Source organism: Bidens hawaiensis, unplaced genomic scaffold (genome assembly GCF_021521415.1).
Source record: "Bidens hawaiensis isolate Kalapana, Puna unplaced genomic scaffold, B.hawaiensis_p1.1 tig00012613_1, whole genome shotgun sequence".
Taxonomy (NCBI): domain Eukaryota; kingdom Viridiplantae; phylum Streptophyta; class Magnoliopsida; order Asterales; family Asteraceae; genus Bidens; species Bidens hawaiensis.
This window is the reverse complement of record NW_027492037.1, coordinates 16192-35431: the sequence shown is the minus strand read 5'-3', so window position 1 is coordinate 35431 and position 19240 is coordinate 16192. Positions and strand designations below refer to the sequence as shown.

At 34.1% G+C, this 19240-nt stretch overlaps 1 protein-coding gene and 1 pseudogene across 2 annotated transcripts; both read right to left on the bottom strand.

Annotated features, from left to right (window-relative positions):
• Positions 1-9632: 9632 nt before the first annotated feature.
• On the bottom strand, positions 9633-10959 carry LOC143541551 (putative glucose-6-phosphate 1-epimerase; annotated as a pseudogene). The gene is made up of 6 exons (XR_013136770.1): positions 10840-10959; positions 10660-10716; positions 10406-10569; positions 10106-10343; positions 9907-10006; positions 9633-9824 (listed from the first exon to the last, which is right to left on the bottom strand). The product of XR_013136770.1 is annotated as a putative glucose-6-phosphate 1-epimerase (transcript).
• A 1139-nt stretch (positions 10960-12098) lies between these two features.
• LOC143541553 (hydroxyproline O-galactosyltransferase HPGT1-like) lies at positions 12099-15877 on the bottom strand. The gene is made up of 12 exons (XM_077034350.1): positions 15783-15877; positions 15650-15713; positions 14935-14984; positions 14615-14808; positions 13846-13907; positions 13691-13765; positions 13488-13611; positions 13302-13389; positions 13169-13219; positions 13008-13079; positions 12798-12910; positions 12099-12244 (listed from the first exon to the last, which is right to left on the bottom strand). The coding sequence occupies exons 1-12, from the start codon at positions 15875-15877 to the stop codon at positions 12222-12224; spliced, it is 1011 nt and encodes a 336-aa protein (XP_076890465.1). The 3' UTR covers positions 12099-12221.
• Between the last annotated feature and the right edge of the window lie 3363 nt (positions 15878-19240).

Here is a 19240-nt window from a genome sequence, read left to right as displayed (position 1 = left end):
AAAATTGAATCTTTCACCTAGGTAACATTCATACAAAGCTCCAAAGAGGCTCAAATCGAGCTTGTAAGAACCGAACACACACACACATAGCTTTCTAATAATTCTATTAAGAGACCATATTTGAATCGGTCAGATGTAGAGTTTGTTCGATTCATCAAGCCTTTAAAAGGGTAAGTTTAAAAACATGCTAATTGATTCAAATGCTACCTCTTAATCAGTTAAATCTCCTAGTGACTCAGCACAAGGTTGACAAACAGCCCTTAAGTCAGACCATTATATACGCCAGGGCACTCTCACACGGCCTAAGTTTTGAACGTATACAAGCAGATAAAACATGAATTTGATTATGCGCTATTCGAACACGCCACTAATAATATGAAAATATAAATAGAATAACGATCATTAACTAATTCATATTAACATGAATTTTATGTATTTTAAAGTTCTATTATAAACTATGATAGTAGAGTTTTTATTTAACACGAATGGTATTGGTGGCCATTCGGAAGGATGGCCCTAGTAAGAAGACAACTCAAGCCTCAAGCCATCCAATGTGGCTCTCAACCACTCTCCTTTTAGTAATTGAATTCTATCTTTTCAATTATTAAGGTACACATGTTTGTATCAATATAAAATTATAAATTACTGAACTATTTTGATTAATATTGTAACTTTTTAAAAGTCAAAATCAAATAATTATCATAAAAGTAAATAAGTAATTATTTAGAGTTATGTATAAATCAAGCAATATTACACTCATCTTGAAAAGTTATCACCATAATGATTTATGTGCTATTTAAATCTTATAAAATCAGAATTGGAATGATCAAATACTACAAAATCATTCTTGAATCTTGATAATGATCAATCAATCAAATCCAATAAAATGCAACTTTTGATTTGACAAAAGAAGTTACATAATTATTCATATATTTAAAAAATCATAAATATATGTGAGTTCATGTATCATGTAATGATTCATAAATAAAAATTAAAAGTCCAAAATGTTTTTCTTTCTATATTAAATTTGAAACAAACAAAATTATGAATTGTTCTCTTTATTTGGAAAAGGAATCACTCACCTTTAAAATAACCAATTCCAAGTAATGATAATCATAATGAATTAATAATCTGTAGAAGATACACGACACATCTTTTTATTTTCTTATGTTTAGAAAATTAAAAGTTATTGATTTTGTTCATGTGGTTGTGCCTAAATAAAAAAGAAACTTTATTTAAAGGTTGCATTTCTTTAATGGTTAAGACCTTAGAAATTTGTAATTTAAACTCCACTATAATAAAATATAACAAGTTGTTTTACCCGCGTGTTGCGGCACAGAGAGCGTCTGTTTACAGATAATCATTGATTAAAAGCAGTTTCAATAATAGCAGACAATGGAGTAATGCGCGTGGGGTTGATAATCATACTATATATTGTGTGGCTATTATTGAGAATTTGATGAATAGTGAAATTAGTGAGAGAAATAAATGTTAGTTTTTAATATCTATAATATATATAATTGAAAACCCTAAAATCCTACGTGTCACGATATAGTCGCTCCCCCTTTTATGGAAGCCACCAGATTGTTTGCTTTTTAAATGGAGGCCTCTCATTGATTTAACCCAAATTCATGGGTATGGGTCTTACCAAAACCAGATAGCTCTTAACCGGGTTATAACATCTCATTAAATTAAAAATTAATCTTACCAATTATTTGATATGAAAATCCTATAAAATAGGGATATACTAAAATTTAATATCCAATTTAAAAAGAAAAAGATATTATTTATAATTAATAAACAATTTTATAGTAAAAAACATAAGCGGGTCATGATCACCAAATCTAGATAGCTTTTAAACGGGTTATAACTTATCATTTTTTTATGAAACCCTTTATCATCAAATCCTAAGTATATTATTAACTTTCTTATAATAAAAAAAATTAAAATCCAAAAAGTAAATATTAAAAAATGAAAAATGTAAAACAACCATTCTCTCAAGCCATCATGTAACGTCCGTAAATTTCCGATAAAAGGTTTAGCCTTGTAGTGTTGCGTACACCTTCGGGCTTGACCCGACATTCTTCCGAGAGCTCCTGGCCACCCTCGTAAACGTTTCACACTTAACTTTCCACCCAAGTTGCTACACACTTCATACTGGAGGGACTAGAGTGTAAATTATTATTTTATATCATAAAACAAATGTGACATCTGCCCCGATCCGACCCGACCCAGGTACCCCTTTCTCTGACCCGATCTCTTTCTTTTATGATTTAATATTTATTTATACTTATATTTTACTTTTAATAATAATAATATATTTTCCTTTCCGCCTCTTTCTCTCTCTTTCTTTCCGCCGTCCCCTCCCTCTTCTTCTCTCTTTCCGCCTTCTGTTCCCTCTTGTCGCCGTCCCGCCCTTAAGCCTTGTTTCCTTCTTTTTCTCCTCTCCTTGTCCTTTGTTTCTTCCCGCCTAAGGTTGTCTGCGCAGCTCCACGCGCCAGACTCCTTACACGGAAGCCTGCGTGTAGACCATCTGTTCCAGCGATACGCGAGACGAACTCTTCTCGCAGCGCGCTAAGAATTGTAATTCTTCTCGCAGCGCGCTAAGAACGGTAGTTCTTCCCGCGACGCGCTAAGGATTTGTAGTTCTTCTCGCAGCGCGCTAAGAATCGTAGTTCATCCCTCGACGCGCGAAGAATCGTAGTTCTTCCCGCGGCGCGCTAGGAATTTTAGTTCCTCCCGCGGCGCGCTAAGAAATGTGATTCTTCCCGCGGCGCGCTAAGAAATGTGATTCTTCCCGCGGCGCGCCTTAGCCTTCTCGCGCGCAGCTTTCTCGCGCTAACCCTTTGAGTTTTCTTCTGTTTAATCTAGCCGTTTGCTTTTGTGATGTCTTATCTTCTGTGCTGTTGACCTGACCTATCTTATGTCTGAAAAGCCACTTTTGGCGCAGCATGCGCACCAACCCCATTGGTTGACAGAAAAAGTGACTGACATTATCTTTTGAGATCTGCTTTTCCATGCTTAACCAGTACCTTTATCTGACCCGCCCATGCTTTTTACTGTTAACCTGTCAGCTTTTTCTCTTTTTCCCTGCTACCATATCTTTTGATATCTTTTACTTTTGGAATCTTTTGCTTTTTGAGATCTTTTCCCCTTTTCTAGGGATTGTGTTCCCTAGGGTTTCTCTATAAATAATAATCTTATTTTTCCTAACACATCACACACAAACACTTAATCTCTCCTATTCTCTCTTGCTCCTTGCTCTCTGCCGTTAATCCTCTGTCGTCTCTCTCTCTCTGCCTCCGTCTTCCTCCCTGTTCTGCCCTGTTTTTCCGGTAATATATATTATATATAATAATTTCCTTATTAATTATGCTAACTTGTAATCAAGACTTAAAACAAATCATTAAAACAATAATCTTATTTATAGGTTAACTTGTGCTTGTTTAAAGTTGGTTCTTGCTTTATCTTTCACCGCATCGTTTATCAAGTGAGTAATCTCGTACCTAATCCCTTTTTGCTTTTAATGTTTTGGGATGTTCATGTGTTCATACAAACTTAGAGTCTTAAACTTGTTTATGAACTTTAGTCGCGCAGTATCCCATGTGTTGAGGACGTAGACTTGGCTGTTTATTTGTATGTGTGGATCATTAACCGTCTTGTCGGTCTATTCCGCAGTTCTCATGGTACCATTAGATGAACACGGGAGAACTATCGTTTATGATTTTCTCTTTTGTTTACACTTGCACAGTCTTTCTTGTTTGTGAGCTCAATTGTGAGCACTGGCAGTCTATGAATCTTAGAGTTGGTCCCGATCAGATTACACCCTTGTTGAAAACCAGACATACACATGTTGCGCGCAGATTTATTGTTATCTATTATCTATTAAACTTGATTTCTCACCAACACGCAAGTGTTTGACGTTTATTTTAACACATGTTCAGGTTTGCTGTAGCTACATTTGGAGCTTGTGGACACGTAGGACGTTTTTACTTTTGGACCTAGATTAAAATGTATCAAGACAAGTTATTGTTGTTCGAATATTTTGCCTTATAATATATTAAATTATGTTGCTTTATGTTATCTTGTGTTTACTTTGCGCGTGCGCGAATGAATGTATTTATTAAATATTGACACCCAATAGTGTCACGAGTAATGAAACAATATGTGGCGCCCCGATGTATAATCCGCCTTTGGTCGGGGTGTTACAACAAACCCTAGCCCTTTTTTTCCTTTGCCTGGCCGATCGCACAGCAGCAGCAATAGACCTGCGATTTTCTTTTTTCCAGCCAACATTAAGGTGTTAAAATCTAATTCAAGGTTAGTCCCATATCCCCTCTAGTCTTTTACACCTTAAACCATCCTTATACATCGCGTATTGATCGTTAAACCGCTTGTTTTAGGCTTACCGGGTGGCTGTCCAATTGGGCAGTTTCGGGGCTGTTTCGGCTAAGGTTTTTGCACCACAATCTTCTTAGGTATGTCACTTACATCATATTAAAATTTCGTGGCCATTGGAGGTGTTTAGGTCGGTCAATCGATTTTAGTTCGAAAATTAGGGTTTATCGGGTGTAGAATCGTCAATTGTTGAGTTTGATGCGTTAATCGATTGAATGGCCAACCGAATCAGTTTGCATGGCCCTAGGGGGGTTTAAGGGCTGTGGGAAAATCATTTTTTTGGTACTCGGGGCTGATTAGCTTGGTGATTAGTTAATCGAGTCGGTTGTGCGCAAATTGTCGTTTAAACATTAAAGTGAGTGTTGTAAAAAGGAACCGTCGACCCTATCAACCCGGGGGACATAATTATGATGTTTGAAAAGATTAAGATGGGAATTTGGTCTATTTGGGACTGATTTGTTTGACAATTGGTTTTTAAGATTTAGTACGCGCGTATTCGACTCGATTTGCATACCGACGGGTGAGTTGTGCATCATGGTTAGCCCCGACCATGATCGTAGGGTGGATTTGGTTAATTGAAAGGTTTTAGGGGCTGAGGTAAAGTAATTGGGTAGGGGTTGGGCCTCGGGCCAAGTTGTTGGGCCTCGGGCCAAAGTGTTGGGCTTGAACGGCCCATTAGGCAAGTGTGTTCTTACGGTCTAGTTTAGTGACGCGTTGTGTACAATTTACGGGCTCTTACTTGTGAGTGTGCACTTAGGGAGTCCTTAGCTTGTTGCTGGTGTTTGGTTGACCTCATGTGAGTTCTTGATGCCCCGTTTAACTCTTTTTAAGTTTTGGGCTAGCATGCACACCTAAGCGATTTTGCTTGATGAAATGTTTTAAACTATTTTGCATAGGCTTGCTAGTATTGGTAGGCCTTGGAATGTTATAGAATGTGTGTTATATATATTATTTTATGGCTAATATTTGGCGAATGTTGTAGTCTTTATCGACTACGGAATTTTATGTATGACTACTTTGTGTTTGCATACGGATGGATGGTGATCCTGGCCGGGCCAAACTATACGACTCAGGTTCTTAAATCCTGTGGCGGGCCCTGAAAAGCCCGTGAGGGGGGAGGCTCGTGTGGCATGATCATCATCGGAATGTTACGTGTTTGGGTTGTACGTTTGCTAGACCCTGAATGTTATATGTGGATGTTATATAAATATATTGTTATATATATAGGGATGTACTTAAATGATATTATATATGTATATTTTGTATATGTACATATGTATGAGAATGTTTAGTCTTTGGTAATTATGACTTAATGAATGTGGCCTAACTGTTCGTATCCCGTATTATATTTTAAACTCTTGGAATGTTTTATAATCTCGTTTTTATATTTTAACCATTGGAATGATTTATTTAATTGTCTATTATTAAAACTTGAACTCACTCAGCTCAAGCTGACTTTGTGTGAATGTTAGTGTGAGTTTTCAGGTCTAGAGAAGGATGCTTACCACTTGGTCGTGCTCGAGACTACTTGGACGGTTGAAGGCATAACTAGTCGGAGATTAATGCGCAAACTATTTTCTTTTCATTTATTACTTTAAACATTTAAATTATGGTTTTGGGAACTTGGTTTTAGTACTTGTGATTTTCCGTTGTGTATTACTCTGAAACTATTTTAATAAGACGAAATTGTTTGACTTTACATTTTTGAGAATTTTTGGATATGATTACCAACTGTAGGATTCCGGGGATTCGGGGTCTTACACATCAGATTGCTTTATTTGTAAATGAAGGCTTCTCACGTATTTGACTTGAATTCACGGGTAAAGGTCTCACCAAACCCATATAGCTCTTAAACGGGTTATAACATCTCATTATATTAAAAAATTAATCTTATCAAATATTTGATATGAAAATCCTATAAAATAGGGATACTTAAAATTAATAGTCTATTTTATTTAAAAAAAGATATTATTTATAATTAAGAAATAATTTTATAATAAAGAAAATAAATGAGTAATGGGTATCACCAAACCCAGTAGCTTTTAAACCAGATTATAACATATCATTTATTTGTGAAACCATTTCATCATCAAACCTCAAGTATATTAATTATTAACTTTCTTACAATAAATAAAATTAAAATCCAAATATACATATATAAATGTTGAAAACGAATAATGTAAAACAACCCACGTAATACGGGGGATAAAATCTAGTTTATATATAATGTAAATCATATCTTTAGTTAAAAAATTTCCAAAAGTTTTAATAGATATGTATATATACATAACGAAATTTTAAAACCATAACTAAAAAAGTTTATGTAAACACAACCTTGTGAGTTGTGATAACATATATATGAGTTACACATATCACATAGACATATAGTATTTAGCTAAATACTTTGTTTAAATCTATCTACATCTATCTATAATATATATAAATGAAACTTCTAAAATCCTACGTGCGCGATGTGGTCGCTCCCCCTTTTAAGAAAGCCACCGAATTGCTTGATTTTTAAATGGAGGCCTCTCATTGATTTAACTCAAATTCATCAGTATGGGTCTTACCAAAACCAGATAGCTCTTAAACGGGTTATAACATCTCATTAAATTAAAAATTAATCTTACCAATTATTTGATATGAAAATCCTATAAAATAGGGATATACTAAAATTTAATATCCAATTTAAAAAGAAAAAAATATTATTTATAATTAATAAACAATTTTATAGTAAAAAACATAAGCGAGTCATGGGTCACCAAATCCAAATAGCTTTTAAACGGGTTATAACTATCATTTATTTATGAAAACATTTCATCATCAAATTCTAAGTATATTATTAACCTTCTTACAATAAAGAAACTTAAATCCAAAAAATAAAGATTAAAAAAAATGTAAAACAACCATTCTCTTAAGCCATTAGATTGCTTTATTTGTAAATGAAGGCTTGTCACGCATTTGACCCGAATTCACGGGTAAATGTCTCACTAGATAGCTCTTAAACGGGTTATAACATCTCATTATATTAAAAATTAATCTCATCAAATATTTGATATGAAAATCCTATAAAATAGGGATATACTAAAAATTAATATCCTATTTTATTTATAAAAAAAAAGATATTATATGTAATTAATAAATAATTTTATAATAAAGAAAATAAACGGGTAATGGGTATCACCAAACTCAGATTAATTTTAAACCAGATTATAACATATCATTTATTTGTGAAACTATTTTATCATCAAACCTTAAGTATATTAATTATTAACTTTCTTATAATAAATAAAATTAGAATCCAAATATAAATATATATATATATATATATATATATATATATATAAATATTAAAAGCGAATAATGTTATGGGGGGGAAATCTAGTGATATATATTTAATGGTCTTGGATGCTCTTTTATTTCTTTCTTTCAAAATCTAAATTACAAAACTGAGATGAATTAGAAGTTGCTAGACAGAACTTTGTTCAGCATAGTCTAAATAATTAACTTATTGAACTATTATTAATATTATCCGTTTGAAATATCGTTAATCTATTGCTTCATATGATATTTTTATTCGAAGCTAATCTCCGTATAAGGTAACCGGCTAAATGCTTAACGCCACCTAGAGGGTAAATCGTAAACTTTATGATATTTTCAGGTTAATAAAGAATTATACATGTTATGATAATACCATAAAAATATAATCCATTCTATTTAGTTAAAATCTTAGCTAATAATACGTTATTGATTTATAATAATTTTCAAAGGAAAGTGCATTAATGTTAGTAAAAAAATAAATTAGAACTAAAACAGCATAAATTTTATAGCTTCATTATAAACCTAACTACTTCCGGACTTATATTAAAAAAAGAGGAAATATAGACGTCAATCAGAGTGGCGCAGCGGAAGCGTGGTGGGCCCATAACCCACAGGTCCCAGGATCAAAGAGTGGCTTCCGTATTAGCTTTTTTTTATAAACTTTGTTTCAAAGCTACAAAAATACAAATGGTATTTAAATAAAAGAAAAAAGCTTTTTCATCACCCCTTTCTAAATAACACAAATGGACCTCTACACTAGTTTTTGTTACAATTTATTTAAAAGTATAACTTTATCGAAATATAATAGATGGAACGAGTTTTGTAATTTGAGCTCAAATGAGTGAAATATATGAAACTAAACATATACGAGTTCATATGTTTAATTAATCTATATATATGATTGTTTATTGGATTACATCGAAACAGAAGGCAAGCGGGCAACAAGCTGCGCCGCTACTCCTTTTTGAATCGCAAAACCCAATCTTTTAAAAACTATTTTTGCTGATCTTGGAGTCATAACATTACTATGCATGACCCGCTGAACACGGGTAAGTAGCTCCATAGCTTCAGGCGCGAGGAAACCAAAAGTGTCAAAAGCAAAAGGAATAAATACATGTTGGTTGTCAAGACACGCCTTTTCAAGTTTTGCCACCTTACCTGAAGCAGCTTTTAATGCGGCTTGACCGACCGCGAAACCACTACTCCCTAAGCCCACCAAAAGCTATAGCGGATATTTGTTTGTCTGAAACAAATACTACAACATTTTTTGTATTTTGAGTAATTACGCTTTTAACAACGTGATCATTGTATGTAGTGAAATGAAGAAAGGAGACGGTGAAAGATAAAAAGGCGTGAGCACATTTTATACTTTTCTTAGATGATGAATCAAGTACAGTCAGAAAGATATAAAAACATCTACAATGGGTTCTGTTGATGCTCACAAATTTCAATGTGGAGGAGAGTTGTAGATGTGGAAGAGAAACGGAGAGTTGCGGGCGGGTTCTTGGCCACAAAATGTCGGTGACACAGTCAGGCTTACTTTCGTGAGAGGGAAGGAGAAAGAAAGATGTGCAATCTAAGAGATTGGCGAAGTTTGTGGGACACTGTTAAGAGAACATTGATGTTGTACGTCAGTACGTCCATGAGCCCCTCGAGTTTTGCAATTGCTTAGCATTTGTTCTTGCAAAATTGAGTAATGTGCATATTATGGTCATGATCTTAAAAGAATCACCATTAAGAGTAGAACGAAATACAAACTGAAGGCAAGAAAACACAAATTTACAATACTGGTACAATTATCCATCCTTATTATGCATTCTGCATTTTGATATTAAAGTATGTTTTTATTTTTTACATCCAAATGTTCACTTTTAGAAATCTATTCAAATTATTTGAAGTGAAAAAAAATCAATCTATAAAACTTCATTACTGTTTTCAAATCGAAGGAAGGGCGGATATCTCTAAACGACCCGTCCATTCCTCTCCAGGTTTTAATGTAATCGGCTTCTCAACCGCGGCCCCATCCACACATATTGTTTGTCGATACTCGTCATCACCCATATCCGCTATAGCTTTTGCTTTCTTCTCCCACGGGTTCCATACCACTATATAAAATTATAATCACGTTTTCAAAAATATTTAAGATATCTGATAAATAGTTATATAAAAGGTGACAAACTGTTTTACCAGCGTCAGGAAGGCCTTCCTTTCGTATAAGGAAAGTCCGCTTCTTTTCATGATCGAACACTCCAATCATATGAGGTGAACTAATGTAGACTCGATCCACCTGTGTGATAATTTTTTTTATCAGTCGTTGTCACGAAATAATTGTCCACTAGACAAAAACATATGACTTGTTACTCATATATTAAAATTTTGTTTTAACCTCTGATTCAAAGGTGAGGGCATCTCCTTGCTCTGTAAATCGCTCTTTATGGTGTAAATTATCGAGATAGTCGAGTGTTTCCAAGCCTTCGACTCTTACTTCACTGATATCAGACACTGCGAAATACGTGTGGTATGCAATTGAGAAACTAAACGCCTTACAACCGATGTTTCTCACACGCGATATTAGCTTTAAAGCCCCATCAGGAGTCAACAATACTCTCAGTCGAAATTCAAAACTGTTAACAAAAAGTTATTAGTCACCAAAATGTTAATAAATAAAAAGACAAAATAATGTCACCTATGAGGCCAAACTCTCATATCTTCTTCAGATGGTTTAAGTAGCAAGTCGATATACGCTTTCCCGTCACAATCTTTTTGATGAAGAGGCGGAGGGTTGTGGTCGATTTCCCATATCTTGTTTCGGGCAAATCCATGTTGCTCAAGAGAACCGCGATTTCCAAACTTTAAACATATGACATTTAACACGTTAACCACGTTTAATATGACAATTGTGACATAAACAAACTAATGTTATGAAACATCTTTAAATACCTGTGGAAAACAAATGGGGATTCCAGCTCTCACTGGTGCAGGTGGTTTGGTGTTTGCCTACAAAACATATTATATATTGAAAATGTCTCTAGATTAAATTTTATAAAATGATTGATGCATATGGTATTTATTATTATTTTTTATTAAATTGAAGAAAGAAAGGGAAAATTAATATGCCACCTTACTACTTCTAAATAACAGTTCCTCGCCACGTTCGTTTTTCCAAGATATAACTTGACCTCCATGTAGACTGACCTACGCGACCAAACATTTTTTGTTTTGTTTAAGGTTGTTTCGCATTTTCGCTTTAGTCCAAGGTATGATTGTTTGGTGTGTGAACAAAACAACAAAATGACAGCACGAGATAGTATAAAAAAGATAAAGAATGACCAATATTAACCTTAGCCGAAAAACCTTTAGCATTTCGAAGTGTAATAAGGCCAACACCATTCTTATCTTTCGTGATTTTAACAGCTTCTATGTCCTGATCTCCTAACGAAGAACTCATCGTGGGTTCTTCTCACACACATTGTGTCGCTAGAATAATCGTAATTAAATAAGAAAAATTACATTGGAATGACTAAAGAAGATGGAAATGTGAATATGTGCTTTTGCTTTAATGTGAGATCTCTTTCTTGTGACTTCAAAGCCCATTTCTTGTGAAATGTTACCAACATTTCAACCACCAACACTTGGTTTATGGGTTGTAATTCCCTTTTGAAAACGTTACTACATGAGTCTGAGTATTTAGCAACAAGAAAATAAAGTCACGTCTTTACTTTTTTAGGCATAAAATTATATCCATGTAACAACCATTAACAAGTTCTTCTGTAGAGTGTTGTAGACTATCTTTGATCATAAATAGAATATACCAGTACTAGTATGATTGTATATGATTTATCTAGCGAAACATGATAATTAATGTATGCCGGAAAACTCGAACAACCTATGACAAAGTAAATGGGCCGACCCGACTCCAACAGACTCGACAATGGGCTTACTAGCCGGTTATTGAAAACAATAAATGGCCCAATGTTTTTTAGAGTAGAGGACATGGAAGCAGGATGAATATGTGACAGTCCCATTACCAATGGAACACTGTGCCACCCACTTAGCACCGTGCAAAATGATGCGCCAAAGGTAATGCCAGACGGCGCATCACATATTAAAGAAAAGTTGTGGGATGGGAAAGATAAGACATGGCTCGGGGATGGTATAAGGAAACACAGGAAAAGCTGATTTGGCGCTGATGTGAAAGAAGAGAAAGGGGCATAGGACCAGAGAGTTGTGAAAGATACACCCCATGCTTACAAAACCACTCTTCTATCTTATATCAAGGTTACAGGTTGATTCAAATAGATGAAATCACTCAACCTATAAATGAGAACTTTTCTTTACATAAATCTAGTCTATTTCCAAATTTTTGAGACAACATAATGGAAGTCAAATATTGTATCAAACTTATAGATAACATATATTTTCAATGAAGGGGGAGCAGAAATAACTTGCTAACGATACATGACTCGAAATTCAATCATGAGAACAAGTGTATCCTAAACTCCTCACGAAGCCGCACATATGGCCCCTGGAAAATAATCATTTACCGAGTAATTGTAAGAATAATTAAACACACTAATGAAAATATTTACTTGATTCAACAATTTGACTATTTGAGTACATTCAGACCGCATAAATTGTTATTAATATTAATATCATTCCTTGAATTTGGTAGTAAATAAATGATTAGTTTTTTTTAATATTATTTACTGTTTATTTTTTCTTTGTGTAATAGTTGAGAACACCCAACCTGTATTTCCACATGTCTGTACAAAAACTCACAAATACGCCCAAAGAGGTAGCGACTCGTTGAATCACTTAAACTAAAAGAGCAAAATGGTCAAGGCAGGCATGTTGTGACGGGCCAAAACATGTCGTTTTGATCCAAAACAACTTTCTATAAACAATCAGTTTGACTCAATAAAAATCTAAGTTTTGGAATAAAAAGATTTAGTAATCTCTATGCTTTAAATATCACTTCAGATGACTTTTGACCCATATGACATTTTCACCTTTTATCTATACTTTAATTTACCCAAATCAACTTATACATAAGTAAAATGGGTGTTAAGAGGAACAACCTGAAGACCAAGACGAGCAACAAAACTTCCCTTCGTCTATATGCTTCACATCAAGACCGATGAACCATGATCCAACACTGACATCATCATGAGCATATGCACGAAGTATTGATCTAGCAAAAAGTGGATTAAATCAGTAATCATAAAAAGATCACAACAAATGACACATAAACAGGTGCGTTAAAAGTAATATAAAAAGTAAATGCTAACTTGTTTATTGAGATAAACTGAGCCAAGGCCCGAGATACAACAAATATTTCCCCAGAAGCATGTCGAAAATATCTGCGTGTAAGAACAAGTCAATTTAGTCAGTAAACACAATACATACACTGACACACGCATGAAATGATATAATGTTATTGGGAACTTACGACTTTTTATCCCCAAATTTCCACCACTCGGGTTCATACCATCTGTCACTCCTGCAAAACATCAAGGGCGACAACTAATGAAACTATAGTTTAGATAAAAATACATATAAAAGAATAACAGAAAAAAGCTCACGGTTTGGAGAAAACACCGCCAGATTTCATACACCCAATATAGGCCCGAGGGGTGTTCACATGGTTTGAAAGAATAGCACCAAGTGCTTCTGCATGATAAATGATAAATTGTGCAAGTGGCAATGTAGCTTCAAGAGCAAGTGAACGAAAAGAGACAAAATAACAAAATATTGATTAGACTACATACCAATATTTAAATAAATGTCATCATTGACCTTCACATAGAACCCCGCGTCCCAGTGTTGTAATGCATCAATAAAGAACAACTTGGTTTTTACTGGCTGTTCTTCTAATGACTCCACATGATCGTTCTGTTAAAGTAATGATGTATAAAAAAAAGATACATATTATGTCAATGAATAACTAAGGATGCCAGATATTTGAGCATACAAGAATAAGGAAGTCGTTCGTCCTTTTGTTCTCATTGCTGATGTCACTGTCCGAATTGTTTCCACGATTAGAGCTGCAAACGCATGTTAATGATGTCAAATTAGATTTGACTCTAAATCATCTTCGGTTTGTGTTAATTAGTAAAAGACATATCTTCTGCCAATAACAAACCGTATGACTATGCCTTTTTCGTCTTCAAGCTTTTTTAGAGTCGTTCCTGCATGAAGTGTTTCAGGTAATTGTTAACTGTGATACGTAAAAGTGAATGAGATATATATTTAATTGCAATGAAGAGAAAGCCTCTATATATACAAGTGAGAAACTTTAGAAAAACCTATATTAGGCAACGCGAGTGGCATATATAGCAAAGAAACTAGTAATAAAATGAATTGTACTCCACGGCATCATAGAAGCTTAATTCACAAGCAACAACAATATAATTTATCTTATCTTCGAAACCTATATTGATTGCCCTCAGGTTGTTTCATCTCGATCCACATTAGATAAGAGAGACGATATATATGCCTAAAGAGCAACCAAATGCCACTTGGCATTCATTCATGCAGTGTGAGAAAGTGGATCCTTTTCTTTTCTAGACCTCATAGATAGAAGCCAAGTGACATTAGGTAGAGATCTTTAGGCATATGTACCATTTCTCAAACAACAAAAATCTATGTTTGAATATTGTTATATAACTTGGTGTGACTGTAATCAAACATAAATAGAGCAACTAATCAAGTGACATAAGAACAACCCTACACAAAGCTCATTTACCATGTTAGTTGTTGTTACTCCTACATAATTCAAGTTTGAAATCCCTCTCTTTACATATAGAAACTAAAACAAACCAACAATTTGAAGTTTTAGTATACTTGAAAGAAAGTTGAGTTAGGATGAAACTCACAAAAGGAAAGGGAATTCTACCAGTAGGCATCCATGCCTTACGGATCGCATCTCTATTATGTCTGCGACCAAATCCTGTAAGAATCCCTACAACTGCAAGAAGCTTCTTTTTTTCACCATTGCCTTTAGTTTCTATCACACTCTTAGAAACAAATCCTTCCTTCTTAGCTTCATCTAACTCCTTATGAAGCATAGATATCTTCTTCTGCTGTTCCCTGTGCATAATAAAAAGTAATCCATAACCCAGTTTGAACCTACTTTTCTTAGATCTCGGGTTTATAAGTAGGCAAATTAAATCTGAAACTGAAAGTAGCAAAATTGGAACGGATAGAAATACTAGCCTGCATTCTATAACTTTTAATGTGTCATCTACAGATATGGCAGACTCCCCCTGCAAATGCAATCATATGTTTAAATTATTGTGTTTCAATATGATATGATTACAACAAGCAGTAGTACTCTTTGAGATAAATTCTTAAAAATGACTAGGGGGGCTTGAAAAACTCGAGAGTTGAATAGAGTTTGAATTCCAGATTCGAATATTCGAACTTTTCTAATAAAACTTTAAGCTCTGATATTTAATATTTAATCTAATGATCAACAAAAGAAAGGATCACCGTAAATCACAAAATGTGTAAAATTCTAAATCCATAATCTAGTGATTGACTTTAAGTTTTGATTTTTAGTTTATTTAGTTTGTTACTTGGCTTAATGGTTTGCTATTTAATTCTGATTTCCAAATTGAATCCGAATCCAGTTTTAAACTTTCAAATTCAAGTCCAGCTTGAAAAACTCAAACTTTGATTCGATTGAGTTAAGTAAACGGATCCAGCTTCGAAATTTCGAATTGAATTCGAATCCAGCTCAAAAAATTCAAAATTTCGATTTGAGTTAAGCAAACAAATTTCAAATCCAAACTTTCAAATGAAATTCAGTAAAGAAAAGAACTTGGATTCGAAGTCGGATCCAGCTTCAGATTTTCAAAATTCGAAATTAAAATTAGATTAGTTGTACAACTACACAATGAATGAATATAAAAGCAGTAGTACTTACTACCTGACCGGTTCTTCTATCAAGCTCTTTGACTAAAAAAACCCTAGACTCCGCCTCCTGCCACAATCTATTAACAAAAACACAGTTGTTATTATTATTAGTTATTAAACAGTTCATATACAATAGTAGGTTAAACCTGCAGGCGACGAAGAAGGCGGCCATGGAGAGAATGAGCCATTGAAAGGCTGATCGAGTAGAAGGTAGCCGGGTGTTGGAACCACGCCTACGCATTTGTTTTGTTATACGACGGCAAGGTGGTTGATGTTAACGAACGAGTGAAGGATTTGATCTGTGACTTGTCCGTGGATGGTGGTGAAATGCAAAGTGCGTTTGGTGGTGTGATTCATCCACAACAAACTAACTAACTAACTGATGTGGAATAACAACTGTATACTGGTTACTTGATTTATTATACCTTTGTTCATATGCTAAACCACTACACCATCTAGTTAACTAGTTTTGTTCGGTTATTAGCGGTTAATGCGGTCCGGTTCGGTTCAGTTAAACCCACACTTTTAACACAGACAAAACCATGAACATTATAAGCATATAGTTTATACACACTGGTTTTAAAATATACAAAAAGGATTAATCACGAACTCAGTTTTAAGTTTAGTAGGTGAAGAGCTATTTGTCAAAACCTATATATAAGATAATAAATGCAATTTAAAATAACTCTTATTTGAAACAAATTAATATATGTTACTAATTGAATGAAACATCCAATATCAAGAATACCGTGTCCAAAGAAATATGGATACGTATCATTTTGAAGTATTGGAACATCATTAGAAGAGGATAATTGTTAAAGATAAAATTATTGGTTAATCGGTTTGGTTCGGTTATTAAAAAAAGGTAAACTATAACTAAACTGAAAAATCGATTATTCAAAAAATTATAAAAATAATCGTTGGTTAATGCTTCCGTTCGGTTTTTTCGATTTGGATTTTTAGGTTAATTCGGTTTTATGCTCACCTTAATTGATAACAAGGGGGGCTTAAAGGTGTGTACACAAGCCAAGCCCGAGCTCGGCTTGTAAGTTGTTTTTCAAGCTCTGGCTCCACCTGTTTATTACTTATTAATTAATTTACATATGTTTTTAATTATATTTATATATTTTGAAAAAAAAGACCTTTAACAATCATACGCTCGTCTTGAGCTTGTGTAGTGCCTTAGACGAGTTAAAGTTCGGCTCGAGCTCGATTATGCAATGCAAAATTATACATAAAAGTCCAAAGAGGAAAAAACTTAAGAAATACACATGGCTTGACGAGCCTAAACGAGCTTCCTATACAAGGCTTGAGCTTGAGCTCGTTAACTAAACGAGTTTTATTTTGAGACTCAGGCTCGGCTTATTTTGAATTTTTATCAACCCAAACTCAAGTAGCTCACGAGTAGGTTGGCTTGTTTGCCCCTTAGGCTTAATCACTAATGTAACTATTAACTGTGGTTGTAACCTTATGTGTTTTTCATAAAGAGATGGAACATTTCGTTATGTTTGTCACTTGCATAAGGACGAATGGACGATATTTGATTTTGTTTCTGGAACGTTTTTAAAACATAAATTTCATATTTGTTACTGGATTTTTTTGAATTATCTGATTAAATATTTGGTGTATAGTCAAATTACATTTTGAAAGTGATCTACATGATTAAAAAGAACTGTCTAAAGAACTCAAATCTACAAATCCCATATGAAGGAATGAGGCGACATTCATGGAGGAGAGGGAAGGCCTTGATTGTGAACCGGGCATGATGGAAGGGTGTGTTTTGTGAGTGGGAGGAGAGAGGTTGATTTGTGGAAAGTTAGCAAGGTCATTAGGTTTTTTTGTTGGAAAATTCAAGTGAGACGACCTGTGGGCTTCAAATAGTTGCCCATAAGCTTCGAATCATTGTCGATGCTCTAAACATTCCTTACAAGAAATTAATACTCTTTTTCAAAACAAAACTCTCATTTAGAAAAGAAAATGCTCGACAAAGTTTTAACTATAGTAGTAGACTGATCCAGCAATAGCCTCATGACTTTTCTTGTTGGAGGTCGTGGATTCAAATATTGCATTGAGCAAATTGTCAGGTTGAGCCAATTGGTTTTCCCTATTATGGGGTTTCTTCTTAGGTGGATGGGCTAGGTCATCACATTTTGTTATTCAGACGGAATAGTGATCTATTTGCTAGGATTATCAGGTATTATTTTTCTCAATTGGTAAACTCATTGCTCCAATAATCAATATATGAAGGGAAACAAAAGATGTTCTACTTGATATATGTTAACAAAATCATTTGAACATGGATCATCGGTAGAAAAGTATATGTTGTCACTTTAATATATAGAATTATAACCGTTGCATCAAACCCACCCAAACATGACAATGAGTTCACACCCAAGGGTTATAAGTGAAGTTTTGGAAAAAGACAACCATGAACCGTGTCACTTCAAAGACCAACCATGTGCCACTCCAAGAAAATGTTAGATCAAGTTATATCATTGTGATATGTTAACGCTATGTCTTATCGGATAGTTAAAAGCCAAAAAATCCGTATACCACTACTTTATATTTATATAGTAGGGTTTTGATCAAAAATATAAATTATTTTCATCGTAAGAAGTGTACAAATAATTAAAGTAATTACGCTAACATTAGAGTATTTATTATTGCACTATAACTTTTTAATTAGAGTAATTATTATTACACTATTTCATAATATTCTAGTTCAAAACGGTAATTACTCTAGTTATTTTTATGTGTAGTATGTTAAATTTATTTGTACCAGATTTCAACCGTATATAGTAAATTCTAATTTTTAAACTCAAAAGCTTTACTTTACGACAAATGTAATAATATGCCTTATCATGATTTTCTTTTTGTTCTAAAGTTGAATTGTTACAAATGGTCTAAAAATATTCAGATAATCCTTTGTCTTAGTAAATGATGAAGGTTCAAGTTGTAGTAAATGATAAAGGTTCAAGTTGTAGGGAGACGCAATTGTACTTAACTATATAAAAACATTACATAGTTATATAAAATAAAAATTAAATATCTGGTAACTAACAGGTCAAGCCTGAGCTTGACAATCATACACGACTCAAACTCGAGCTTTAGAAATACTGCTCAAACGAGCCGAGCTCAAGTTATTTTACGTTAATGAGTCTAGCTTGAATTTCAACAAGATCGCACTCAACTTAACTCGTGTACACATCTAAGTACTCTGGTGGAGGGTATCAACTCGAGAATCCACATAGCAGGGTTGAGGTGGCACACACACTTCATGAAAACACCGCCCCACGGACTTCGGTATCACAAGATCTTAGCCGAAGCGAGAAGATCTTGTTGAAATTCAATTTCGGTTTTGAACCTCAATTTAAGGGGGGAAAAAAGGACAACTTTGTAAAGATACTGTAGGAGTATGCTTGAAGCCGAAAAAACCGATTCAAAACCGAAAGCCCGAATCAAACGGCTTTTAAAACTCAAAAACTAAAATTCCTTTCGGCTTTAGCCGCAAACACACCCAGACCGACCAATGCACACCCTAAAGAACACGCTTCAATTAACATCACCAAAAATAGAAAAGTGAGGAACTGTGTTTGTACTTCCA

Excerpts from the sequence above, each read along its gene's own strand:
- LOC143541553 (XM_077034350.1), bottom strand. The coding sequence starts at position 15,877 with ATGCGTAGGCGTGGTTCCAACACCCGGCTACCTTCTACTCGATCAGCC. Across the intron at positions 13,908-14,614 it reads TAAGGCATGGATGCCTACTG|GAACGACTCTAAAAAAGCTT; the intron begins GTAGAATTCCCT and ends CACTTCATGCAG. Across the intron at positions 12,245-12,797 it reads TTGCTCGTCTTGGTCTTCAG|GGGCCATATGTGCGGCTTCG; the intron begins GTTGTTCCTCTT and ends ATTATTTTCCAG.